The sequence below is a fragment of the Hevea brasiliensis genome, chromosome 16 (assembly GCF_030052815.1).
Source record: "Hevea brasiliensis isolate MT/VB/25A 57/8 chromosome 16, ASM3005281v1, whole genome shotgun sequence".
Classification (NCBI taxonomy): domain Eukaryota; kingdom Viridiplantae; phylum Streptophyta; class Magnoliopsida; order Malpighiales; family Euphorbiaceae; genus Hevea; species Hevea brasiliensis.
The window spans coordinates 64,019,899-64,047,197 of NC_079508.1; the positions used below are offsets into that span (position 1 = coordinate 64,019,899).

A 27,299-nucleotide genomic window follows, 5' to 3' on the forward strand; every position below is an offset into this window, starting at 1 on the left:
TGTTTTGCAACTCTAGTCCTTCTTCTTTTACTTATTTTCTTTTTGTCTGTGTTTGTTTTTCATTTTCATTTTTTTAACCCTACAAGTACATATTTAATATAATTATTTAATTTAATTATTATAAAAATATTATTTATTTATTTATTTAATTTAATTGTTATAAAAATATTAATTAATCAATATAGAATTCTAACAGAATAAAATCTAGAATGCTAATTTAATTGGAAGTCTATATACTAAAATCACATATCTGTTGTTTGTATTTATAAAATATAATTAAATTATTGGAAATACTATTTTAATAATAAGAAATCTACCCACTAATATTACGAATTTTTTATTTGTATTTTATAAAATATAATTAAAGTATTAATGAAAAACTAAATAAGATTAATTAAAAATTCAATAAAAGCCAAATTAATTAACATATTTTACATAAAAAATTACTAAAAACGGTAAGACTAATATTAATAACTTATCAATTAATTTGTTTAACAAATTAATAGGTTTCTTCAAATTTATAGTTAAATAAAATGAATCTATATATATATATATATATATATATATATATATATATATATATAAGCTAGTAAGATATTTATAATATAAAAATTGTGATTTTAATGATTCATGATTATTGCTTCTTATAAATTTATATTATAAAAAATTAAGAAAATAATTGAAAAAAATATGTAAATATTGATGATAAAATAATTTAATATAATAAAATTTTATCAAAAAATTATTAAGTTAAAGAGAGTAAAAATAAATTAGTATGTAATTTATATTTAATAATTTTCAGTCGATTATTTTAATATATCACTAATCAATTTTTATGTAGATGAATTTTTTATTTTTTAATTATATATTTTGATTAATAAAAATAATATTATATAGGTCATAAATTCTATTTTAATTTTCATAATTTTTAACTAAAAATAAAATGATTAAAAATAATTTTTATATAAAAATTTTCAACTTTATTTTGTCAAAAATTTATATATTACTAATCGAGCTAATAGAAAAATATTTAGAATGTTTTAGTAATTTACATGAGAAAAAAAATTAGATTATCACTTTGGTAAATATTGAAAATATATTATAAAGTTTTTGGTAATATTACAATATAAATTTTTAATAACAATAATTATTATAACACCAACTCATATAGTAATGTTCAAAAAAAAATGTTATTAAAATTCATAAAATAAATTTATTAAAATATTTGGTTATAAATAACAAAATAATATATATATATATATATAGAGAGAGAGAGAGAGAGAGAGAGTAATAAGAAATTATCTTTATTTTTACATCTCTCATAGGAAATTAATGATTTCATTATAATAATATTAAATTAAACAGGCCTAATTAGAAAAAAAAATAAAAATTAATTTAATAATTTTAATTTTGATAATTTCAACCAATTTATCTATTTTATTAAAATTAGATTTTCAATTTTAATTATTTCAATTAATTTTGTCAGTAAACCTAATCAATTTTATTTTATAATTTGGACATTAAAAAATTTCTTTTTTTTTCATATGTTTAATAATGTTTCAAAATTACTATTTTACTAATCTCCACTCACTTCATTTGAGAAAATTTTAGGAAATTTTATTTTTATAATTTTGAAACAATACAATTCTTGCATACATTACATTAAAAGTGGAGAATTTAATGAATTTAAATAAAAATACAGAGATATAATAGATATTTTCAATTAAAACTTAAGATTTAAATTATTATCTCCATTCGAAAAATATGTTTGCTTATATTTTCACATTATATATATTATATATAGTCATTTATCCTTGTATTGTGCAGTAACAATCTAAACTTTTTATTTTTAATTTTTATTTCACTTAACTTAAGTGAACTTCAATCAATTATATTATTTATTTACAAAAAAAAAATTGTTACAATAATATATGCAAAAATTCGAATTACAATAAAAGTAAGGGAAATTATGTATGCAAAAATTCTTAAAAAATAGAATTGTAATAGTTCACCAATAATTCACACTTAGCACAATTAAAAATAAAAATTTTATTAAAAAATTCAATTTAATTTATGTTTTTCTAATTATAAATTAATTATTAGTGTTAGATAATGTCCAACTAAATAATTTTATTTCAAAACATATAATTATTTAAATTTGAAATGTAATATAAAATGGAAGGGAATATGTACATATGTGTGCATGAGAATAAAAAATATATTTATTTCATATTTCAAAAATTTTCAATTTTTGTAAATTTTTAGTATGCACATATATGTATAAAACATATGTTAGTACAATATCAAATAAATATTATATAAAAAAATATAATATCAAAAAAATTTAATTTAAAATTTTCACTAAAAATAAAAATAAAAATGTCACGACCCAACCTATGGGCCGGACCGGCACTAGGACCTGGGCCAGCCTAAAGCCCTCGAGACCCGTAATAAACCTACTGTTCTCAAATCCATAATCAAGTCCCAAAATTTAGGCCCAATATGCATATAAAATAGTTTAAAATATTTTTATTCGGGTCAACCCAACCTGATAACCATAAAAAACTGAAGTCAGGGGAGCCCGGCTCAACCCTGTTACCATCACTTACAAATTGTTTAAATACCATACAAATCTTCATTTATAAATCTCAAAAATTTAAATTAACACGATATCTAGCAAGGTCCACACTATTACTAACACATGCGGAGTTCTAAATTTTAAATTTATAAAAATAATAAAACAATTAAATAACCGACGTTAAACCTGCAAGGAATAAAGCAGGTTGCTCTGTAAAAAAACTCCTCCTGTAGCCTGGAAAAATAGGTGAATAGGAGTGAGCATTCGACTTAGAGAGTAAAATACCAATTTTAACTGTAATCTCTATAGCTATCTAAAGCTAATGCACCCTATAGAGTGAAATGCAACATCAGTAATATTTTCACATCATAACAACAAAAAGGTAATCTGGAGCACTCACACACCCGATAAGGTTAAACACTACATATATGGGAGCTGATCCCCTATACAGCAACTCTCTTATTCCAACCTGTCCCAGCGAAGAACTCAGCTCGGACTTCTATTTAATAAACCAAATCGGGGTCCCAACGAAGAACTCAAGCCGTGTCTACCCTGAAGGACCGGGTCCCAAGGAAGATCTCAAGCCGTATCTACCTATCCTGTCCATAGCCAACACTATACCATACGCACGCCAACACACGCACACTGCTCCAAATTACCACAACAATATTCATGGCACTTTAACAGTTGTGAATGCAACATAAAACGTGCCTAGAGTTTAACTACATAGATATATACATATAAATGATGCATGGGCATGCTTGAACATATAATGATATCGAAATTATAATTAAAATTAATATTTTACTTTCAGTACACCGATGACTATTGTGGTTACTGGATGCAGAAAAATAGCTGACATCGATCACCTAATAATTAAATTATAAATTTATTAGTATTAAGTCAAAATAAAACTCTAAAGGGGCAACGGACAGCCTAATTCATGCCGAAAATCCGGTAGAGTTTCCCCTATACCTATGACCTACCCAACTTACAAAAATGTTTCAAAATACACTTCTACATCCGCCAATCACACAATCACATTACAAGGCCCCTCCTGGGCCCACCCAAACAGTCAACAAGCACAATTCAAAAAATTATAATTTAGCCCTTATAACTAGCCCTTTTTCAAAAACTATCCAAACGAGCTCTAAAAATTCTAAAAATTTGCCCCGCGTTCCTTAATAACATTATAAGGCTATTGCAAAAGGAATTATAATTTTTCGATCATTCACGAATATTTTATGAATTTTATTTTAAATCAATATTAGCCGAAAATGAGCAACTTAGAGTTCGGGTTTACCTATGCCAATTCTGACACTTGGAACGCGTCTAAAACGTCTGAAAATGCTAGGATTAACTGTAATATTGACCACGTTCTAAGACGGCAGTCGGGCAGTCGGATCTGACTGAAAATGCGGTCCCGACGCTGTTGAGCTATTCTCGATCCGATCGCATCTAAATTAAGTCCAAATTTTGTTAATAATTATCATAAAATTATTTTTAAATTTTGAAAATCGAAAAAGTTTGAAAATCTCACCAAGCGATCTGGACCGTCCGGTTATCTTCTTTTTCAAACGGTGTCCAATCGGAGCGGGACAAGTCCAATCTCGAAGATCTCATCGTCCTGAGTCCATCGGTGGCCTCGGATTTCCGATCCGACAGTCGGATCGCCGAAAAAGTGGCCGGAAAGCCACTGCCATCACTTTCTCTCTTCTCTTTCTCTTTCTTCGAGACTCGCCGGAAACCCCCACGAAATGGAGCATCGCTGGTCGGTATGGGAAGTCCGTGGTCCCAGGAGTCGAGCGCCACCCTCACTTGGCCGGAACGCCACCGGGAACCTCCGGAATCACGCCTGGAAGGACGCGGCCGCCACGCGCATTGGGGGCCTCCTCTCGCCGCTGTTCGCAGTCTAGGGGTTGCCGGTGCCACTGGAGACCGCTGGGAGCTTGCCGATCGTCACCCGCCACTGGGTCGGCCGGAGACGCGGTGAACGGAGAGGGAGAGAGAGAGAGACGGGAGGAAGAGAGAGATGGGAGGGAGGGGCTTGCTGCATTTATTTTTTTTTTTAACTTCTAATTATACTATTAGTCCCCCAACTTTTTAGGGGTTTACAATTAGGTCCAAAATAATTTTTATTATATTAAAATTTGATAAAATTCTAGTAATGATAAAAATAAATATAGTCTAGGAAAATTTAATTATTTTATTCCCATTTACTAAATTAACTTTAATTATTTTATACTAAATTAACTTTAATTATTTTATTCTCATCATTTTTTTTGGGTTGTTACAAAAAATATTTTATAGCTCTTAACACTTAATATATACAAAACATATGTGCACTTATAGATATTAGTTTAAAAAAATGAATTATACATTTATATCTAATATCTAATATATAAATTTATATAGAAGTTAAACGCTACAAAATTTTTAACTAAAATTTGACATTTGAGTTCATTATTAATTGATACTTGGTATAATTAAAAAATAATAATTTTATTTAAAAATTCACTTTAACTTATTTTTTTATTATAAATTTAATTATTAATATTAGATAATACTTAAATAATTTTATCTTAAAATATATAATTATTTAAATTTGAAATATAGTAGAAAAAAAGGGAATATGTTTAATTTAAATATAATTTCAGTTACTGAGTGGCATGTACACGGGAATGAACTTTTTAACGGTAACATTGACATGGTGGGGTAAAAAATATTTTATTTTATGTACATAACAGTAAACTAAAAAATATAATAATATGTATAAATTTTTAATATAACACTATAATTGAGTAGAAAAAAATAATTTATTAAAATATTAAAATTTGTTATAATTTTAAATTTGCAATTATATTCAATGAGTTTTCATTTTCTATAAGTATTGCATGATTACTATTTACTTTATTATTAATACCATTATGATATCTTTTTCAAAACTAATATCTCATTATGTTTTGTTAACGAGTCTTTACAATTTTCATTTTAGAAAATATATTTTCAATAGAATAATAGAATATGAATTATAAAATAAAAAATAAAAATTTAACTTGTGAATTATAGTTTTTTAACATATATAAAAATGAAAAGGAAAAAAATAATAATATCATTTATTAGAAAAATAATAATAATAATAATAATAAATAGATGAGAGAAGGAAAAAAGTTATGATTTTGTGAATATAATATTTAAAGAGAAGACATGAAAGTTAAGAAAAATTTTAAATAAAAATTATTTTTAATAACATATAAATAATTATATATATATATAATATATATAAAAAATAATTAAAAAAAAAATAGAGCGGGTCAATTGACCACACTCAACAACAAATAGATCAGTCCCTATAAGCAGCCATAATATTTTCATATTACGTTAGTTAATCTTTCTTGCATTGTGATTTTTGTCCATTGAATTGTTTTCCCCTCACCATATGCATATAAAATATAGTACAGATTTTCCCTTGCCATTTACTTGTAATTCATGGATAAGTGCTTTTAACACTGCCATTGGAGGGAAAAAAAAAAAAACTATTTTTTAGTAAAAAAAATCATTTTAAATATTATTAAAAAATTATTTTAATATTTGTATTACTGAATAATATATTTTCAACAACAATTTATCAAGAATAAAATAAGGCGGTCGTAGTACAAGACATTGCCTTTTAACATATATTGACTTTCTTAAATTTTAAATTACCAACATATTTACAGAGAAGTCACAAAGTGATGTGAGGTGCAAAAATGAAATCATGTGATTCAACCAATCTTTCATTATTCAAGAATATTGTCACTACCAAAAGAAGCTAATCTCTTAAATATTTCATATTTTCATATTAGATAAACAATATGAGGATTTACATGGTGACATAGATGAAAAACCCGCAATCAGATCCTTAGAACCTTATTTTATTCTTGTTACAATAATTATGTGCTCTTTCACTCTCATTAACAAGAAAACAGTAGGAAATATCAAGCCTATTCTGCCAATCCTATTACTATATGATCATACATAATTTTCTAGACAGGATAAATAATACAGAAGAAGAAAATTTGGCCTAAATTTTATTGACATTATTGGATAATTTTGATAGATGATGTTCAGTCAAGGAGATGTTTTCTGTGGAGTAGAAGAAGAAGCTGGGGGGATTCCTGGGATACGAGGAGGTGAAGGAGGGAAAGGGAACGGAGGGAAAGGAAGAAATGGGATGATAGGTGGCGGTGGTGATGGTGGAGTGAGGCCAGGAATTGGTGGTAAAGGAATCAATGGCGCTGGAGGAGGCTGGAGTGGATTAGGGGGAAGCAATGGAGGGATTAGTGGTGGTGGTTGAAGTGGGTTTGGAAGTAACGGAGGTGGCTGAAAAGGGTTTGGAGGAAAAAGGGGCGGTGTTGGAAAGAAAAAGTTAGGGCTTACTTCTTTCTGATCTGACGCTTGTGCGCTCTTCAAAGACTCAGTATAAGCTTTTGTGTTTGTGCTGGTCTTTCCAGGCACTGGTGGAAGGTAAGGTAATCCTGGAATAGGTGGGAAAGGAGGGAGTTTTGGCAATGGTGGCAGGTTTGGAAGTAGAGGAACCGAAGGATTTTGGTTCACAGGGGGGAGATCAGGGACTGTTGGGTCTTGAAGTGGAGGTGGAAATGCTGGGCTATCAGAAGGAGGGATAGAAGGTATTGAGGATTTTTGGGCATTAAGTTCCCTGGAATTTTGGATGCTTGGTTTTTGGTTGCAGAGGTTTGGTTGCTTCTGGGGCTTGAAACTGAAAAATCCAGCTGAGAAGATGTGTAGTCCTTCCTTTCTTGACTTGAGACGTAGAGATGATGAAGTTGCTGTTGATGCTACTGCACAATATGGCTCACTGCTACTCAACAATTTCACTGAGCATCTCTTGATTCTCTTTACATGCTTACTAACTGAGAAAGGCAAGTGAACTTTGAACTCTCCATGCTCATCTGTTTTCACTTCTTTGCGAAAGTTTGATTTTGAATTCTCATCTGTGCATTCCACTGCAACAGATGCTCCTGCACAAAGAATCATCCCAGAGAAGAATATTACATAATTGAAAAAAAACAGAACCAAGAAAAGAGTAAGTGGATACAAGGAACTTGGGGAAGTTTGAGAAAGTTGTTTAGATTAATAACCTGAAATGAAGTGGCTGTTCTTTGAGAAATCCTCTCGGAAACATGTGTCACAGTATACTGTACCAACAACGACTGCGGAGGGAAGCTTCCTGTCATGGCTAGCCTCTGAGAGATTATTAATAAATGTGAAACAGAGAAGGAATATGATGAAAAAAGAAGGCATTGTATGAGTCTTCTCTCTCTCTATCTCTCTTGATTTAGAGCAGAATTAGGAGTTAATGGGTTGGCATCTATATCAGTTTGCACTTGTTCTCTGCTAAAATACAATGCCCTTAGTATAGTTTCATCTAGTTGTTTGAGGCATAAACGAAAGTCTGATAGAGTTTTTATATAGGCAGAGGCATGGAGGGCTCTTTATGTCAGTCATGCAAAACCAGTGAACTGCAAACTAGCAGCAGTGAATGAGGGTTTACTTTTCCTGCCAGCGAACAGCTCAAAAGCAAGGTAAAATTTGGGATGTGGAAGGAGAGGCTCTAGTTAGCACCATTCATTGAGTTTGTTCTTTAGTTGGTGTAAAATTACGAACGGGGGGATATTTGGGTCCCTGTTGGTTCACGAGACCCTTAGAGTAGCCACAAAATTCTTGTGTATGTCACTCTGTCTCTAGCTAACAGTAACAACCATTCTTGGAATGTTGTTGGTTTAATGGGTTACTGTTACTTCACTTTTAGACAAAAAGCAGGACAATGTACCTTTCTTTTTCTTGGAGTTATTTAATTTTTTTAAGATAGAAATCTGAGATTTAATAATGTCTGTAGAAGCTACAAGATTCCACACCCAAAAAAGACTGTCGCTGCTATTTTATTAAATCCCATCATTTGAGCTTCACGTGACAATGTGGTGATACTGATAAGGTTGTGTTTGTCTCTGTATGTCCACACCACATGGGCTGGCCACATGTAAATTAAGAATATATTTTATCTTTAATCTTTCATTGTTTAATATTATTATCTCAACGACTCGAGTTTCTAATGTGACATTAGGGAGTTTCTAACACAAAGGATGTAAAATAAAATCAACTGTGTGTTCTGTTCCAAATGAGATCTTACGTCATTCGTTATGGTTCATGTTTAACTGTGAAAGACTCGTCCATGATTATGGAGAAAGTTCAAACTTCAATACCACATTGGAATATGTTAACTGATGCCTTGTTTTGAGTGCACCGATTATGAACCCCAAACTTCAAAGCATCTCGAACGTGCTTCGTTCTTGTCGTCGTCCTTCTTCCTGCACATGGACTTGCAGTTGATGATGTGAAGTTCATCTCAATGATTGAATAAAGAGTATAATAAACCTTAAAAAAAAAAAATAACATACAGTAAATATAGTTGGGAAGTCTTACATTTCTCCAGGGCGAGATAATTGGGACATTGTGATTTGGACATAGAAGGGATTACTGTTGTAGAGAAAGACAGCTTCGTCTTCACATTCATGTTGTTCACGGGTGTGTATATAGCTGTTGAAAACACTTGCCTGTCTATTCTTCACGGACGACTTTTATAAGGTTTGTGCTGATGTTCACTCATCAGCTTACCGCTATACGCCGTAAATTCCCCCGCGAAAAGAGAATACCAGAGTGCATGATTCAAACAGTCTCGTAGTTTTAATTATTATCTTTTGATATGGGAGATAGGTATTTGATTGGTTGTTAAGAGATCTGAATCAGTGTGATGGTGATAATTTCCTCATAAAGGGAAATGAAACAAATTTATCGTGAATTGAGTTGAGATGCATAAGAGGATTTTGGAACAACTCAATTCAGCTGTGAGAATACGAATAAAATCATTTGGTTTTGTTTTTCCATTTGTTTTGTTTCTCTTTTCTTGTAAAAATCATATATAATTATTATTTATTATTATTTTATTTTAATTAGCTAATAATAATTTAGTATATTTATAAAAAATATATATATTTTATTAGATGGTCTGCTTATTTATTTTTAGATATATAAATATATTATTTTTGAAATTAAATATATATCTGCAATCTGAACAACCCAGTTCAATAATAACTCTTATCCCATTCTACACCTAATAGAACTCTCGAAATATATATATACCCTAATCATCTCTTCTGCTAAACTTTGCTCTCAAAACCTGTTTGTCACCTCCTTTCTCTATCAAATACTCTCAACAGAGAATCCCTAAATTTTTACTTCTCTATTCATCACATTCGATTCTATTTTCAAGGTAAAAATTCTCATTCTTTATTTAATAATGGGTGAATTTAATTTTATTTTCTTTCATTAATTTGTTACAACTACCCTAGAAATTTATCTTTTTTTTCTTTGATCATTAGTATTGAATTGATTGATCATAATTATTATTAAATAATAATTAATTGTTATTTATATATATATATATATATATATATATCAATCATTATAATCATTCCTCCCACATGCACAAATCCTCCACCGCAAATCAGCAAAGCCAAACGTTCATCCCACATGCACAGATCCAATTCCGCAAATATATATATATAAAAACATTTGAATCCCCTTGTATCCACGCGTTTGAATCCCTTTCGTCCACGTCCGTCCAAGGTTTATATATATATATATATATATATATATATATATATATATATATATATATATATATATATATATATATATATATATATTAAAATTATTTTATTTTATTATTATTTAATATTTTTTTTTTATATTTTGGGTATGTAGGAGATTCAAATATTCATTCTGTCAGTTGAAATTGTCTTTCTTTTATTGAATCTAGCTATTATTTTGGAGGTTCCAGGTGAGTGGTAATTATAGTACATGGCACCGTTTTAGTCCCTTTTAAAATTTCTTAGCATTAAGTTTGTTATTAAATGAAATTTTAAATCAATATTTTAACAATTATTTTATATGTGATTTTATACAGTTTTATTTTATTATTGAATTTTATTTGGTTTGATTAAATAATTGATTTTGTCAACTATCTCTGCATTAGACCCATTAGGATTACCTTTAATGTATTTATATTGATTGATATTTGACTATAAAATTTTACTGATGTGTTACTGAATTGATTTGAGATTGATTTGATTTTATTGAATTGATTTGAGATTGATTTAATTTTATTAACTCTCTGAAACTATTGAAATATACTATTGAAATTGCACTATCAGTTATTATTTGCTATCTGAAATTTTTTATTGATTTTGATTGATTTGTACAAATTGATTTTCTGTTTTAAATTGGTACCTGTGCCCAGTATCTGTTTCTGTTATCTGGCCCCGCCGTGTGGACTATTACGGTATTAGGTTGCATTGTCGAGTCATGCATCATTGCAGTTTATGGTTTGCATTAGTATCATATGCATTGATATCTGTGAAGGAGGAGGAAGGTATTCGATATCCGTAGCGCTTACCATCTGGCCTTTGGTGATGTGGGGTATCATCACCCTGGTGCACTGTACCATAAAATTTTTATTGAATGAATTTCTTTTATATTTATGTTTTTATGAAGTTATTTTATTAATGATTTTTGACAGCATGAGCATGATTTTATTGAATAGAAAAATTTATTGTGAAATTAATCAAACGTCTGCCTGTTCCTATTCCGTTGTGTGCTATAATTATCATTCACTGAGCATCTAGCTCAAACCACGTTTTCTCTCATATCTCTGTTTGATCGGTAGAATTCTTGATCCAAATATTCACCCATTTTCGGAGAGGGACAACTTTGATTTGTTCTCATGGTATGCCCGAATTCATGTTTTCTCGGGTTAATAATTAGTTTAGTTTATTGAGCAGTTTAAGTTTTTATTTGAAATCAGAGAGACTCATGATTTACCTATGGAATATTTATGATGTTTATTCAGCATTTTGTTTATTTGGATTTTGTCTATTTTTGGGATTAGTAAGTGACAATATATTCATTCAAGATACTCTGATAAGGCTTGCATGATTTAAGAATACTTAAATTATGCGTCGGTCACGGTTCAGAATTTTGGGTCGTGACAAAGTTGGTATCAGAGCTCGGTTGAGGTCTAGTAAATTTGCGGAGCATAGGATCCTTAACGTCTTTTCAGTTTATCATTGCTTTAGATATCTGCGTCCTTCGTACTTTTTCACCTGTCTTAATTTGGCTCACATTTTTAGATTTAATACTTATTTATTAAAATGAATAGGTGTCTGAGTCTGTTAAACGTAAGAGGAGAGCTTGGGTCAAGGGTCTTAATGGTGCAAACCTTGATCCAATAAGGGAGGTACCACCTCAAGCTATTAATCAGACATCTGAGCAGACGCTTATGGCTAAGACTGAGGCACAACCATTTTTTTATTTCTCCATACTTTTCCATGATATTTAGTACACCACCTACTTTGTTAGAGTATCCTTCATCTGTATCAACACCTATGAGGAATGCAATAGACACTGATATGGTGCATAGGGGATGTATAGTTCACATTGGAGATAGGGAATCAGTTCCAGATCTTGTTTCTTTGGATATATTCGAGTTTGATGTGATGTTAGGCGTGGATTGTTTAGCCACTTATCACGTTTCATTGGATTATCATAATAAAGTTGTACTCTTTAAAATTCCTGGGGAGGTAGAATTTCAATTTCAGGGAGATCGCAATATAGCCTCTAGTAATCTTATCTCAGTAGTGAGCGCTAGACGATTATTGTGAAAGAGGTGTAAGGTGTATCTAGCCTATGTTAGAGATGTTCAGGTAGAAAGTGCAGGTTTGGAGAATATTGCAGTGGTTAAGGAGTTTCCTAATGTGTTTTCATAAGATTTATTAGGTTTACCCCCAGAGCGAGAGGTAGAGTTTAGTATAGACTTAGTTCCTGGAACTGAGCCCATATCTATGCCACCTTATCGTATGGCACCCGCAGAACTTAAGGAGTTGAAGGAGCAACTACAGGACCTGCTAGATAAGGGGTTTATTCGCCCTAGTATTTCTCCATGGGGTGCTCCTGTGTTATTTGTACGGAAGAAGGATGGGTCTTTGAGAATGTGCATTGATTATAGGCAATTGAATAAGATAACTGTGCGTAATAAGTATCCTCTTCCACGCATAGATGACCTGTTTGACCAACTTCAAGGTGCAAAGTATTTTTCCAAGATTGATCTTCGATCTGGGTATCATCAATTGAGAGTCAAGAAAGAAGACATACTCAAGATGGCCTTTAGGACTAGGTATGGACACTATGAATTTCTTGTAATGTCTTTTGGTCTTACCAATGCTCCGGCCGCTTTTATGGATCTCATGAATAGAGTTTTCAAGCTTTTCTTAGATCAATTTGTTATAGTGTTCATCGATGACATTCTAGTGTACTCCAAGAGTAAGGAGGAGCATGAGCAGCATTTGAGAATTGTCCTTCAGACTTTACGAGAACACAAGCTATATGCCAAGTTCTCAAAATGTGAGTTTTGGTTAGATAGTGTGGCTTTCCTAGGCCATACAGTATCTAAGGATGGGGTGTGCGTTGATAAGAAAAAAGTTGAAACAGTGCTTCATTGGCCTAGACCCACAACTGTGTCATAGATTCGTAGTTTCTTGGGTTTAGCAGAGTATTATAGACAGTTTGTTCAAGACTTCTCTTGTATTGCAGTACCTTTAACTAAGTTGACACAGAAGAATGTGAAATTTCAGTGGTCTGAGCCTTGTGAAAAAAGTTTTCAGGAGCTTAAGACTCGCAACTCTGACAAATGTTAGCCCTTCCATCTGGATCAGGGGGTTATGTAGTATATTGTGATGCTTCTAGGATTGGTTTAGGATGTGTTTTGATGCAACATGGACGGTTTATTGCGTATGCTTCTCGTCAGTTGAAAATGCACGAGCAGAATTATCAAACTCATGATTTGGAAATGGCTGCAGTAATTTTTGCTTTGAAAATCTGGAGGCACTATCTGTATGGTGAGACTTGTGAAATCTTCACTGACCATAAAAGTCTCAAATACATCTTTGACCAACGTGATCTTAATCTTAGGCAAAGAAGATGGGTAGAATTACTGAAGGATTATGATTGTACCATACAGTATCACCCTGGAAAAACTAATGTAGTGGCTGATGCTCTAAGCAGGAAGTCTTCTGGTAGTTTAGCCCATATATCTACCAAGATGAGGCCTTTGATTGGTGAATTACATGAGTTGCTAGATCAGGGAGTAGAGTTTGAAATCATAGCTGGATCATTCTTAGCACATTTTCGAGTTAGGCCTATCTTGATTGATCGAATTAAGGCTGCTCAAAAGAGGGATTCTCAGCTGTGTGAGATTATAGATAATATTCATCAAGGCCAAGCTCAAGGATTCATGTTGAATGATGATGGAGTTCTTCGTTATGGCACTAGACTTTGTGTCCCCAATGTTGATGAGTTGAGAAGAGAAATCATGGAGGAGGCACACTGTTCTGCTTACACAGTACACCCAGGTTCAACTAAGATGTACCGTAATTTAAGGGAGCATTATTGGTGGGGTGGCATAAAGAGGGATGTTGCAGACTTTGTTGCTAAATGTTTGACTTGTCAGCAGGTTAAGGCAGAACATCAGAGACCATCTGGGTTACTTCAGCCGTTGCCTATCCCTGAGTGGAAGTGGGAGTATATTACCATGGACTTTGTTGTGGGTTTACCTAGTACACAAGGTGGTTACAATGCAATTTGGGTGATAGTGGACAGATTGACAAAATATGCTCATTTCCTTCCTGTGAAGACTACATATGACTTTGCTAAACTTGCACAGTTGTATATAAACAAGATTGTTAGTCTTCATGGAGTTCTAGTTTCCATTGTCTCTGATCGTGGTACTCAGTTTACTTCTCGATTTTGGAAGAAATTCCAAGAAGCTTTAGGAACACGAGTAGACGTTAGTCTTTTTCACCCTCAGACGGATGGACAGTCAGAAAGGACCATACAGACATTAGAGGACATGCTTCGTGCATACGTTATGGATTTTGGTGGCTGTTGAGATCATCATTTGCCTTTAGTGGAGTTTGCTTATAATAAAAGTTATCAGGCAAGTATAGAGATGGCTCCATATGAGGCATTATATGGTCGAAAGTGTAGGTCACCGGTTTGTTGGGATGAAGTTGGAGAAAGAAGGCTTACTAGACCAGAGTTGATACAATTAACTTCAGAGAAGGTTCGACTTTTGAATGCTCAAAGTCGACAGAGAAGTTATGCTGATCCTAAGCGTAAAGATGTAGAATTTATGATTGGTGATCATGTATTTCTGAGAGTTTCCCCTATGAAAGGAATCATGAGGCTTGGGAAGAAAGGGAAGCTTAGCCCTCGTTTTGTTGGTCCATTTGAAATTTTGGAGAGAATTGGAGCAGTTGCTTACCGTTTAGCTCTTCCACCTGGTTTTGCACATGTACATCAAGTTTTCCATATTTCTATGCTTAGGAAGTATGTACCAGATCCATCTCATGTTTTACAACCTCAAACCATGCAATTTAGGGATGATATGTCATATGAGGAGCAACCAGTAAAGATTTTAGATCAACAAATTAGGAAACTCCGATCTAAGGAAGTGGCTTTGATCAAAGTCTTGTGGCATAATCACTCAAGTAGTGAGGCCACATGGGAGGCAGAATCTGAAATGCGAGCCAAATATCCTCACTTATTTGATTCTTCAGGTTAGAACTTTGTCTATTCAAATTCGGGGACCGAATTTTTTTAAGGGGGAAAGTATGTAAAAACCCATATACAATTATTATTTATTATTATTTTATTTTAATTAGCTAATAATAATTTAGTATATTTATAAAAAATATATATATTTTATTAGATGGTCTGCTTATTTATTTTTAGATATATAAATATATTATTTTTGAAATTAAATATATATCTGCAATCTGAACAACCCAATTCAATAATAACTCTTATCCCATTCTACACCTAATAGAACTCTCGAAATATATATATACCCTAATCATCTCTTCTGCTAAACTTTGCTCTCAAAACCTGTTTGTCACCTCCTTTCTCTATCAAATACTCTCAACAGAGAATCCCTAAATTTTTACTTCTCTATTCATCACATTCGATTCTATTTTCAAGGTAAAAATTCTCATTCTTTATTCAATAATGGGTGAATTTAATTTTATTTTCTTTCATTAATTTGTTACAACTACCCTAGAAATTTATCTTTTTTTTCTTTGATCATTAGTATTGAATTGATTGATCATAATTATTATTAAATAATAATTAATTGTTATATATATATATATATATATATATCAATCAGTATAATCATTCCTCCCACATGCACAAATCCTCCACCGCAAATCAGCAAAGCAAAACGTTCATCCCACATGCACAGATCCAATTCCGCAAATATATATATATAAAAACATTTGAATCCCCTTGTATCCACGCGTTTGAATCCCTTTCGTCCACGTCCGTCCAAGGTTTATATATATATATATATATATATATATATATATTAAAATTATTTTATTTTATTATTATTTAATATTTTTTTTTTATATTTTGGGTATATAGGAGATTCAAATATTCATTCTATCAGCTGAAATTGTCTTTCTTTTATTGAATTTAGCTATTATTTTGGAGGTTCCAGGTGAGTGGTAATTATAGTACATGGCACCGTTTTAGTCCCTTTTAAAATTTCTTAGCATTAAGTTTGTTATTAAATGAAATTTTAAATCAATATTTTAACAATTATTTTATATGTGATTTTCTACAGTTTTATTTTATTATTGAATTTTATTTCGGTTTTGATTAAATAATTGATTTTGTCAATTATTTCTGTATTAGACCCATTAGGATTCCGGGAACAGGCCTTTAATGTATTTATATTGATTGATATTTGACTATAAAATTTTACTGATGTGTTACTGAATTGATTTGAGATTGATTTGATTTTATTGAATTGATTTGAGATTGATTTGATTTTATTAACTCTCTGAAACTATTGAAATACACTATTGAAATTGCACTATCAGTTATTATTTGCTATCTAAAATTTTTTATTGATTTTGATTGATTTGTACAAATTGATTTTCTGTTTTAAATTGGTACCTATGCCCAGTATCTGTTTCTGTTATCTGGCCCCGCCGTGTGGACTATCACGGTATTAGGTTGCATTGTTGAGTCATGCATCATTGCAGTTTATGGTTTGCATTAGTATCATATGCATTGATATCTGTGAAGGAGGAGGAAGGTATCTGATATCTGGTAGCGCGCTTATCATCTGGCCTTTGGTGATGTGGGGTATCATCACCCTGGTGCACTGTACCATAAAATTTTTATTGAATGAATTTCTTTTATATTTATGTTTTTATGAAGTTATTTTATTAATGATTTTTGACAGCATGTGCATGATTTTATTGAATAGAAAAATTTATTGTGAAATTAATCAAACGTCTGCCTGTTCCTATTCCGTTGTGTGCTATAATTATCATTCACTGAGCATCTATCTCAAACCACGCTTTCTCATTATCCTGCTTTGATCGGTAGAATTCTGGTGATCCAAATATTCAGTCCATTTTCTGGAGAGGGACAACTTTGATTTGTTCTCATGGTATGCCCGAATTCATGTTTTCTCGGGCTAATAATTAGTTTAGTTTATTGAACAGTTTAAGTTTTTATTTGAAATCTGTAGAGACTCCGCAGTTTACCAATGAGATATTTATGATGTTTATTCAGCATTTTGTTTATTTGGATTTTGTCTATTTTTGGGATTAGTAAGTGACAATATATTCATTCAAGATACTCTAATAAGGCTTGCATGATTTAAGAATACTTAAATTATGCGCCGATCACAGTTCAGAATTTTGGGTCGTGATATTTCTTTTTGTTGCAGGTACAACAAGTATACATGAAAATTTTATAGTATGTTGGGATGTGTCGCTCTTTCTTGTCCCTATATCAATTTGTATGATTAAAATTAATTAGATTAAAACTAATTAGCCAGAAATACAAAATTACGATAAAAGTTTAGTGTTTTAATTATAATTAAAATGTTATCTTTTTTTATAATTAAAATGTTATCTTTTTTTATTATATATTATTTGGTGATTTAGTGTTTATAAAAATTTAAGAATTAAAAGAGTGGTTCATTAAAAATGACCAAATATTACTATTTTTATATTTAATAGCTAATTTAACAGTTATTTTTATAAAACAATTTTTGTTTAAATCAAAGTAGCATAATTTGAACTTGACCTTTTGAAAACGCTATCAAATTTTGTTACTCCATCAGGCTGCCATAATCATAGCAACTATCGATTAAATTGAACAATGACAATTAAGCTACAAAATACAAATTGCTGATTACAACCCTTTGATGGGCAATATTCAAAAGCCTCAAACTTTTGAACAACAATGGATGAGCGACCCAATCACCACCCAAGAACAACATACGACCTATCGTACAAGAAATTATTATGAAGATTCATTCTGTACAAAAAGAACCAATTGTAAACACTTCAAATTCAATCATTCGAGACCCTTACCCTATCTCTACATTCTAAATCAATGGAACCAATGGATGACGCCTTGACTGGCATCCCAACTACCTCTTACCCTGAATGCCAAATTAAACGATACCCTCCAAGTTGTCTTCACTTGCATTGCAAAGTGTATCCCGTGCTCCAAAAGATTTCACATATTGAAACAACCATGGCAAAATATGTGGGCAACTGAGATTTCTGTAATGCTGGCGCTCAGATCTTATTCATAGTAGTTCTTTATCATAAAATGCAAGAAGTTGCTTGACATGATTATGCCAAGCAACAACATTTTGCCCATCAACAGTAACCCAGTCAACAACAGTAGATGCTGGCTGCTCCCACCACCTGTCAAGCTGCGGTAAAATGCATCAAAAGACATGATAACCAAATTTATAATCAAAAGAAGAAATGGTCAAATAATATAATTATGGCGTTCTTAACCACTAAACTATTGCAATGCAAACTTCATAAAAAATACAAATGGCATTGCATAAAAGAAGGTGGAGACTGGAGATATAAAAGAACTTGTCACATAGCTAAACTTGAGAACATGCAGCAATTTGGGTTGTACACAAATAATCCAGATTTAAACCTAACAAGTACCTTTAAGCACAATAAGTCTATTACTTTTGTTTTGAGATATATGATAAAAAAAAAAAAAGAAGAAATTAAGCTGCTATTTTTTTCGTTCAAAAGGGTAAATAAAACTTCAATCGACAAGAAGCAAATGAAAAGCTTTCACAAAAATTCTCATATAATCAATAATGAAGGAACAAATTTAGCTTAGAACCAACTTAAAATCTTAAATATCATACTAACATATAACCAAATCTATGTTCATGCCCACCCCAAATTTAACTATACTTGTGTTATCTTTCTCTTTCTTGTAAATTAATGGCATGAAATTGATGCAATGAAAAATTAATGAACTTTTGATTATGGTGGTTACTCACCAAACCTCTCACATGTTTGCAATCTTCCAAGCACTTCTGAGCATTCAAAATTGCTGCTTTAAGTTCAGGCAACCATTTCTCTGTGACAATTTTCTCTTGCTCAGAGGCCAAACTAAGACAAAAATTTGTCGTCCTGTGTGGCATAATGAAAAACTGTTAGGCTTAGCAAGTTAACAGAAGTTTAACAAATAGGCATAATTTTAAAAAGTAAAAAAATTATGTCAGGCACAACTTAGAATAGCCTCAAGTTAATAAAGAAGGGAAACAGAGGGTTCCGACAAAGCAGAAATTTGTAATGAGAAACAATTCAATAATCATAGAATAAAAAAAAAAAAAATTACTTGACCACATTCAGTTTTACCTTTCATATTCTTGTTGAGAACGGTATGCATGATTCAACAATGCATGACCACTTTCAATAAGATCCTGTCGCATATGGACAAGATTGATTGCTTTTGCCAAGTCCTCCAATACATTAGCCTCAGAGCCACGAAGTTTCAAACAAAACTCCAGAGACTCCAATACTGATGCCAAACCAGCATCAAAACCCCCCAAACCTGATTGTAAATGACAAATCATTCAATTTGGATTGGTATACAATATACAAATAAAAATAAGACATATACAACAATTACAATTTCGTTTATTTTGCAGAAAATAACTTGTTTATGAGAAAATATTATGAGAAATGAATTATTTTCAATTATTTGTTTAAAAAATAAAAAATTAGTTGAAAATTATATATTGACATTTGCAATACATTAAAAATTTTGTTTTCTTTCAATAAATAAGATTATACAAATGTTTGGCTGTACAAAGACTCCACATTTTTCTATTTGTAGTTGAATAAGGAGAGAATTTGAGGTCATTGTTGGTGGCCAACAATAGGTGAAAATAATCAGCAAAGGTTGGTGGACTAATGTTTTACGTGCCCATGTAGTTCCTTTTAGATTTTTTCCGTTTTTATAATTTGTGAAAGCATAGAAAATAACTTTCCATTTTGAAAATAATCAGCAAAGGTTGGTGGACTAATGTTTTACGTGCTCATGTAGTTCCTTATAGATTTATTCTGTTTTTATAATTTGTGAAAGCATAGAAAATAACTTTGCATTTTGGAAATGTTTGGTCATTTAGTTTTGCCTTTGACCCAGAAATTTTCTGTTCACAAATTTTCCTCAGTGCACCAAAAAGGCAAAAACATATTCTAGAAAAATATCTTGGGCAAAAAAAGTAGATAGCAAAGTTTCTCCCATGTTCTCCTATTCTGCGTGAAAACACTTTACAAGATTGATACCAAGGTATTTGTCAACAAGAAGACATAAATCAACATCAAAGCGACCTTTGGCAGGGGCTAGAGTGCCAGAGACATATCTAGAACAGGAAATATTTTCAACTAACTACAATTAATTGTCAACTTTATACAACTAACAGTTGAACAATTGCTGCTACTTAAAACTATCAGCCATCCCCGAAGAGAAACATTTACTCTATCATTCAGTAGTCATCAAGGTGAGCTCTTAATCATCAGTTTTAATTTTTAAGTTAGTGCAACACTACCAGTCATGAAGAGACATTTACTCCATTCAGTAGTCATCGAGCTGGGAACGTAATTTTCAGTTTTAAGTTAGTGCAACGCTAAAGGGCAGTGTTTGTCTTTGCCTCCAACAATTATTAGCCTTCAAAAGTATGATACAAAGCTCTGCACAGCCAGGAATGTGGTCAAGCACACCCTTAATAAAAGAGGGAAAAACCTCTTTCAATAACATCTGTTGAAAATTGTTTTCTTTGCAGAAGCCATTAATTTGCTATCAAAGAAAAACAATCAGATCACACCACGTACAACTCTGGCTTCCAAATGGATTTTAAAATCAATCAAAGCTTCATTTAGATTATAGGCATCCAGATCAATAAGGGCCAAAGCCTGTGCCAATCTTCCAACGGTTTGTTAGGAGTTAGGACACCAAAACCTTTTCCAGGAGAATTGCCAACAATTTGTTTACCAAAAACAACATATGACCCAGGTATTGCTGATATTTCAGTTCCAGCAAAGATGAAGCTATAGCTTCAAACTAATTAAGTCTTGATAAATTAGTATTTTGGTGGAAACTAACAAATGAATATGCTCCAATCTCGGCAGTCACAACTAACACCCTGCCAAAAAGCAACATCAAAAGATAGCCATGCCTCTAGGATCATATAGATGAATAAGAACTCACCAGCAGGATACTGAACAGCAGCAGATACACGACATATGGATGGAATTGCTGATGGATCCCTAGCACCAGCTCTTGCTGTCAATAAAGCAGCATTTTTCTCAGCAACAGCAAGAGCTTCAGGTCCTGCAGATCCACTAGAACCCATGGACTCCAAAAGTGCCTGATATAATTTAATTTTAAGAAAATAAATAACCCAAAGAAACATGAATATCTTATTGACATTAATATCATATTGAAACACAAAACACATAAAACCAGTAGCCACAACAACAAAGAATATACTAGAGGGATTATGAATAGTTCATCAATTAAATGAAGAGTCAACAGTATAGAGAGAAAACTATCGTTTGTCCCGACAAATTAAATGCTTGTCAATTAGGATCAGACAATAGACCAAACTGCTGTAGTTTCACAAACCTGAGGGGTTGAAGGAAGCATGTAAAGGCTATTATCAGGACTCCGTGAGAAGGCATTAACTTCTTGATCAATAAGATCTTTCGCATTGTTTGCAATATTCTCAACAACTGTACATGCTGGAACGATAGTACTTGATGCATATTCCCTAGCAGAAAATGGCTGTTGATTCCAAAATTCAGCAGCATCCTACAAGGCAAATGGAGGAACCATAAAAGTAGCCGATTCCCCAATTGACTGCATATTCCAATACTCCATAGAGTTCACTTCGACTCAAAATATAGTAAGCTTAAAGAAAATACATCCCCTACTGCATATATTCGTCATTGAGAAACATAGATAAATTATTGTCTGAAAAAAAAAGCTATGCGACAATAATGTCCTATAGCATTTATTCACTTTCAGAGCATTCAATGACACTGGAAACTAAGTGATCTAAAAGTAACTATTTTATTCAATTAGCTTTGTCACCTCATTGCACTTTTCTGCCACATTTTGAATATTGATATCTTGAATTTTAGGCAATGACCTTTCCAAAAAGGAAGTCTCTGATACACTTACCATATAATAGGTGTCAATAGTGACAAACAACACTGCAACTTATGCATATGCTATTTTTTGTTCTGTTGCTTAACAAAATATATGCACACCCATAAGTGTCAGAAAATTCACCTCCAACAGTAATTGATAGACAAGGCCTTTTAAATATTTCTAAGAATGCATGGATAAGCAACTGCCAAAATAAGACTTAAAGCAAAGTAGGACAGATGGCTACTTTATGTCTTACAAGAAATTATAAAAATGTGATGCATACCATGTTAGCCTTCAGTAAAGCAGTATATATGGTTTCAAGTTCAGATCTGCGTGCATCAAACTCTTCAATTTTCTTCCACTTCCTTCTCAAAGAATCTTCAGCCTCTTTCCTCTCGGCACACAATTTATTCAACCGTTGGATTTCAGACATCAAGGTACTCAAGCTTGCCCTAAGTCCAGCAGCTTCTCTCTCCTTTGACCAAACCTCCAACTGCATAGAGAAAATGGAGAGGTTAGTTAAATCAAAATTCAAGATGAAAGATAAAATTTTAAAATAAACCACATCAGATCCTGACAACAATTTATGAGAACTTAGTTAATTAATGGAATAAATGCCAATTTGCCCCCTAAAAATTGGCAATGAGGGCCAATTAAGCTCAAATTTGTAAATTAGGTCAATTTGCCCTTCAAGTTGGCAAATCAAATTAATTCAACACAAATTTGTCTCCATGTAAAACATGCGGCATTAAAGAGCTAAAAATATATTAGGTATTTACACCAAAAAAAAATTAGGTATTTTAGAATTTGCCCCTCAAAGTTCGTTAAGAATTACAAGTTACAAGTTGGTTCCTCTCTACTTCTTTCTCTCTTACCCTTCCCTCTCTCTACTCTCCCTCTCAAAAAAGCACAACAATGATAGAAAATTAAATTCGATTGAAAACCAAAATAAAAGAATACCATCAATTCATTTTTGTCTCTCTATCAATCTCACCCCAAAATTGAAAGTCAAAATAACAAATCCAATTAAAAATCAACAACAAAAACATTTTTTTGAAAAAAAAAACCCTTAAATAATGCTTTTTCCAAAAAAAATTCTTAAAAAAAATAAAACATTTACTTATTAATTTTGTCAAATTTCAGAACTAAATAGTAATTTAATTAAGGGTAATGACGTAATTTTCACTTAATAATATGGGTCACTTTCCATAATGGCATATGTTATGCATAGATGCAAATTTTGGTTGAATTTATTTGATTAGCTAAGTTAATGAGGCAAATTGACCATAATTTACAAATTTGAACTTAATTGGCCCCCGCTGCCAATTTTAGGCGCAAATTAACCTTACTCCATTAATTAATATACCAAAATTAGGCTGAGAAATTACCTCAAATTGCCTGAGACCGCCTATGTTCTGTGATGTGCCTCCAACACCAAGTGAGTGAGATGAAACTACCCCACCACTTCCATTCAAGCATTTTATGAGCTTTTGACACATATCCCTAGTTTCTGCAGCTTTGTTTAATGCATCTTCAGTAGCTAAAAATTGCTGAACATGAGCTTTCTACAAACAATAATGCAAAACAAATATCAAATGAACATCCTCAAAAAGATAAGAGAATAGATTTTATTAAAATGCACATACAAACATACACAAAATATGAAAAAAGTCAATGTAAATGCAGAACCAGCCCCTCATGCTCTTTAACAACAAAGATCAAAGAGGCATGGCTTTGGCACCTAAAGTTATTAACTTCATTAACAATAACAACTTGAAAGGTGCAGGGTAAGAAACACCAATTTAAAAAGAAATAAAAGCACATATTACTTTTCAAAAAAGCTAAAATATCTTTTACAAATACAGAAGCTACCATTTATAAAGGAAGAAGACCTGTCTTTCTAGAAGTTGATTTTGGCTTCCTCTAGAGGGCACATCTGTTCCAACCTTTCCATTGCCATAAAGTTGATAATTTAATGGTGAGTTCACATCAGGAGAAGAAATATCCATTACTCGGTTATTCTCATACTTGTATCTGATAAAGAAGTTCAAAATTCATTAATCTGATAAAGGTTATGCTAACGTTAATAAAGCAACCATAAAAGTAAACCAACTGATATATATTTACAATCAATAGAACACAAATAATGGGCATATTGAGTGTGGAAGATCATTGAGATGAAGCAAATTGTATTTTAACTTTATTGAATGCATACATGAACTTAGAAAATAATAGAAATAAGATTGACTCCAATTGACTCTGCCTGTAAATAGAGCTAGAAGTAGATTCCTGCACATGCAAACACATACATAATGGATGGCTCTGATCAATTTCAAGCATACAACAGAGGCTAAATTCAGATAACCTTCAAATTAAATCAGGAGAATGTGCAACATCTTCAATCTCAAAAAAGTTGTAAAAGTAGAGAAAGAAATGATCTTAGTTCTTAGATGCACCAAAATGAACTGACAAGTGACAAGAAAATATAACTATACCTTAAGGTTTCTGCATCAGCTCTAACATCAATTTTCTCTATTTCTCTAGAAATCAGCGTTTTCAGCCATAAAGTATATGCAGTAATTGCCTGAAGTAATTGAGGAGGATTCTTCAAGCAATTCACAATGACAGTTCTAAGTTCATTGGGTAGTTCCCCATCAAAATCAATGCCTATCTTGGATGCTTCTAATTGAGGATTCAAATGAATGCCACTTCCTTCATAGGCTGGAAAAGAGTTGCATATTCTCTCAATCATATGAGCTGCAAGAGATTCACATGCCTTCCGAATATTTCTTTCCCTAGTTGTTTCAATAAGGATAACATTATCTGCAGATTTGGTGCCCTTAACAGTTGAATAGACAGCATCCTTGTCACTGTTCATCCTGAAGCTGCTAACTACTTCAATGGAAGAATCAACACTTGTCCGTTTAGCATCCCTTGCTTGATTAACATAGTGACAAAGACGTTTATGATACTCTGCAAATATTTTTGCTGCTTCATCACTCTGCTGATCATAAGCCTCCAACATCACCTGCTTATGCCTGCAGTAGTAGTAAGCAATTGTCAATGCTAGTCCAGGGGACAGATAGATTACAGTCCTTTCAGAATGCTTATTCCCAATGATTCTTAGTCCATGGAACAAAACAAATCAGCATCATTGCAGACTTTATAATCCTTTTCTGGGGGCCCAATACGAACAATGGCAATGTCATAAGATACAGAAACTGTTAAAGCATAAAATAATAAAGCAGTGGAAATTGCTATCCAATTTCACAAAACATAATTGCGCTCAAAGCAAATAAATACAACCAATAAGCTGACACAAACGTAAGTTCATAATCATAGTTATACCTGCCTACTTGCTTAGAGATCATTAAATGGTCGCACAATTCAAATAATCTTAATTGAAACCAATAAACCATCAATTCTTCAACAAAACTATTAAAGCTTTTGCTCTCAGCACTGAAAATATCAGTTTTACATAACCTATGAATCTAGAAATATAAGGTCTGCCTTATTTTGGACAATAAAATGGAAGGAATTTTTCCATTCCTCTCTGCAACAATAAAAACCAGACCAACCAAATTTTGAATTTCTTCAATTCCCACATTTTCATAACTAAATTTACTATTATTAAATTAAAACAAATCTAGAAACTTAGAAAACAAATTCCACATCTATTTTTGCATGCATGTAAAGCAACTCTTGATAAAGCAAGTTGTCTATTTTTCTAAAAGCCAGAAAGACAAATTGCATGTTCCTTGGAATTAAACTCCTTGAGAACTTAAATTAAACAATCATAATGAATAAGAAACTTTGACAAACCTGTTTTTTGCACGCTCATCTAGCATTCTCTTCCTCTCAGCCTCTTCTCTAGAGACCTCCATCATTCTAGCCCTCAAATCCTTCCTCTGCCTCCTCAGAATGTTCCTCAACCTCTCCACCTCCTTTGCTGCCAAATCCCTCTCTTGCAAAGCAGCTTCCCGACTCCCTGCCGAGCTAGAACTCTCCCCAACCAATTTTTCCTTCCTCCTCCCTCCTTTGCTCCGAGTCTCCTCTTTCCCCGAATTCACCGAACTGCCACTCTCAACACCACCATGCACCATGATATTCTTCCTTATATTCTCCACAGTTTTCTCGGATTTCACTCTCTTTATTAAGAAACTCCAAATCGGTATCATGTTTCCACGGAAAATCTTACGAAGCGCATCAACGGAGGGCAACTGGGTTTTGTTCGTAGAGGCATTGTAGGGTCCCAACGGTCTGTACCCCATCTCTTTTTGAAGCCACTCCAATATGGCCTGGGGTTGCGCTACTGAGTTACCTGAGCTCTGCATTGTTGAAAATCTTCAGAGTCTGGCTTTCCGTCAGTGATATCTAAGACTTGATAGGCATTCTTCTCGAACCCGGAGATTGAAAATTGAGGGAAATTTTAACAGGGACAAAAAAAAAAAAAAAAGCTTATAACACGAGTTTCCTCGTGAGAGATGGTAGAAAAGCATGTTTTAAGCTTCGTGAGCTGGGCATTTGGCATGAATCTAGGTTTGATTTGGGATTGAATTCAAATCAGAGCTAAGCCTGCGTAGGAATGAATATACAGATGGAGATAAAGAAAAAGAAAAAAAAAAAAAACTAGATTTGAATAGACAGGGAGGAAGAAGACAAACAGATCTGACAAATGTGGGTAGGGAAGTGGCCAGCAACGAGAAGAAGAAGAAGAAGAAAGAAAGAAAGAAAGTGAAAATGAAGATGAATAGGATTAAAGGAGAGAAAAGAGAAGAATATTCAAAATGGAGGTCCCGCTGTCAAGATATGAATTTGTGTATTATTGACGTAATCATCAATTTGCAGCAAACCTTTGGTCCTACCGCAACTGGTCTTTGATGTTGCCGATTCATCTGGTTTTTGGTGGCGTTAAGATCACTGACATTCTTCATAAATCAAATCCATAAGTAAATATTTTTTTTTTCCAATTATGAAATGATAATTTCACTCGAATATAATTTCAATTTATGAATACTTGTGTTGGCCTCTTCGATGTTAA

General features: G+C 32.4%; 2 protein-coding genes across 3 annotated transcripts; both read right to left on the reverse strand.

Annotated features, from left to right (window-relative positions):
- Positions 1-6,395: 6,395 nt before the first annotated feature.
- On the reverse strand, positions 6,396-8,197 carry LOC110672351 (vegetative cell wall protein gp1). The gene is made up of 2 exons (XM_021835108.2): positions 7,720-8,197; positions 6,396-7,599 (listed from the first exon to the last, which is right to left on the reverse strand). The coding sequence occupies exons 1-2, from the start codon at positions 7,880-7,882 to the stop codon at positions 6,689-6,691; spliced, it is 1,074 nt and encodes a 357-aa protein (XP_021690800.1). The 5' UTR covers positions 7,883-8,197; the 3' UTR covers positions 6,396-6,688.
- Positions 8,198-17,896: 9,699 nt separating this feature from the next.
- On the reverse strand, positions 17,897-27,296 carry LOC110672340 (AUGMIN subunit 5). Of its 2 annotated transcripts, XM_021835092.2 has the most exons (10): positions 26,081-27,289; positions 24,754-25,296; positions 24,151-24,292; positions 23,647-23,823; positions 22,542-22,751; positions 21,731-21,916; positions 21,314-21,473; positions 19,459-19,654; positions 19,098-19,230; positions 17,897-18,497 (listed from the first exon to the last, which is right to left on the reverse strand). In XM_021835092.2, the coding sequence occupies exons 1-10, from the start codon at positions 26,590-26,592 to the stop codon at positions 18,369-18,371; spliced, it is 2,388 nt and encodes a 795-aa protein (XP_021690784.2). In that variant the 5' UTR covers positions 26,593-27,289; the 3' UTR covers positions 17,897-18,368. The 2 variants fall into 2 exon arrangements, with proteins under 2 accessions (XP_021690784.2, XP_021690785.2); XM_021835093.2 differs by lacking the exons at positions 17,897-18,497; positions 19,098-19,230; positions 19,459-19,654 and adding an exon at positions 20,329-21,248 and having other exon boundaries at positions 26,081-27,296.
- Between the last annotated feature and the right edge of the window lie 3 nt (positions 27,297-27,299).

What these genes read in the sequence shown, in the direction of transcription:
- LOC110672351 (XM_021835108.2), bottom strand. Translation starts at nt 7,882, where the DNA reads ATGCCTTCTTTTTTCATCATATTCCTTCTCTGTTTCACATTTATTAAT. An exon ending in GAACAGCCACTTCATTTCAG is followed by an intron (nt 7,600 to 7,719) that starts GTTATTAATCTA and finishes TTCTTTGTGCAG; the next exon opens with GAGCATCTGTTGCAGTGGAA.
- LOC110672340 (XM_021835092.2), bottom strand. Translation starts at nt 26,592, where the DNA reads ATGCAGAGCTCAGGTAACTCAGTAGCGCAACCCCAGGCCATATTGGAG. An exon ending in GCTGATGCAGAAACCTTAAG is followed by an intron (nt 24,293 to 24,753) that starts GTATAGTTATAT and finishes CTTCTTTATCAG; the next exon opens with ATACAAGTATGAGAATAACC. An exon ending in ATCAACTTCTAGAAAGACAG is followed by an intron (nt 23,824 to 24,150) that starts GTCTTCTTCCTT and finishes TATTGTTTGTAG; the next exon opens with AAAGCTCATGTTCAGCAATT.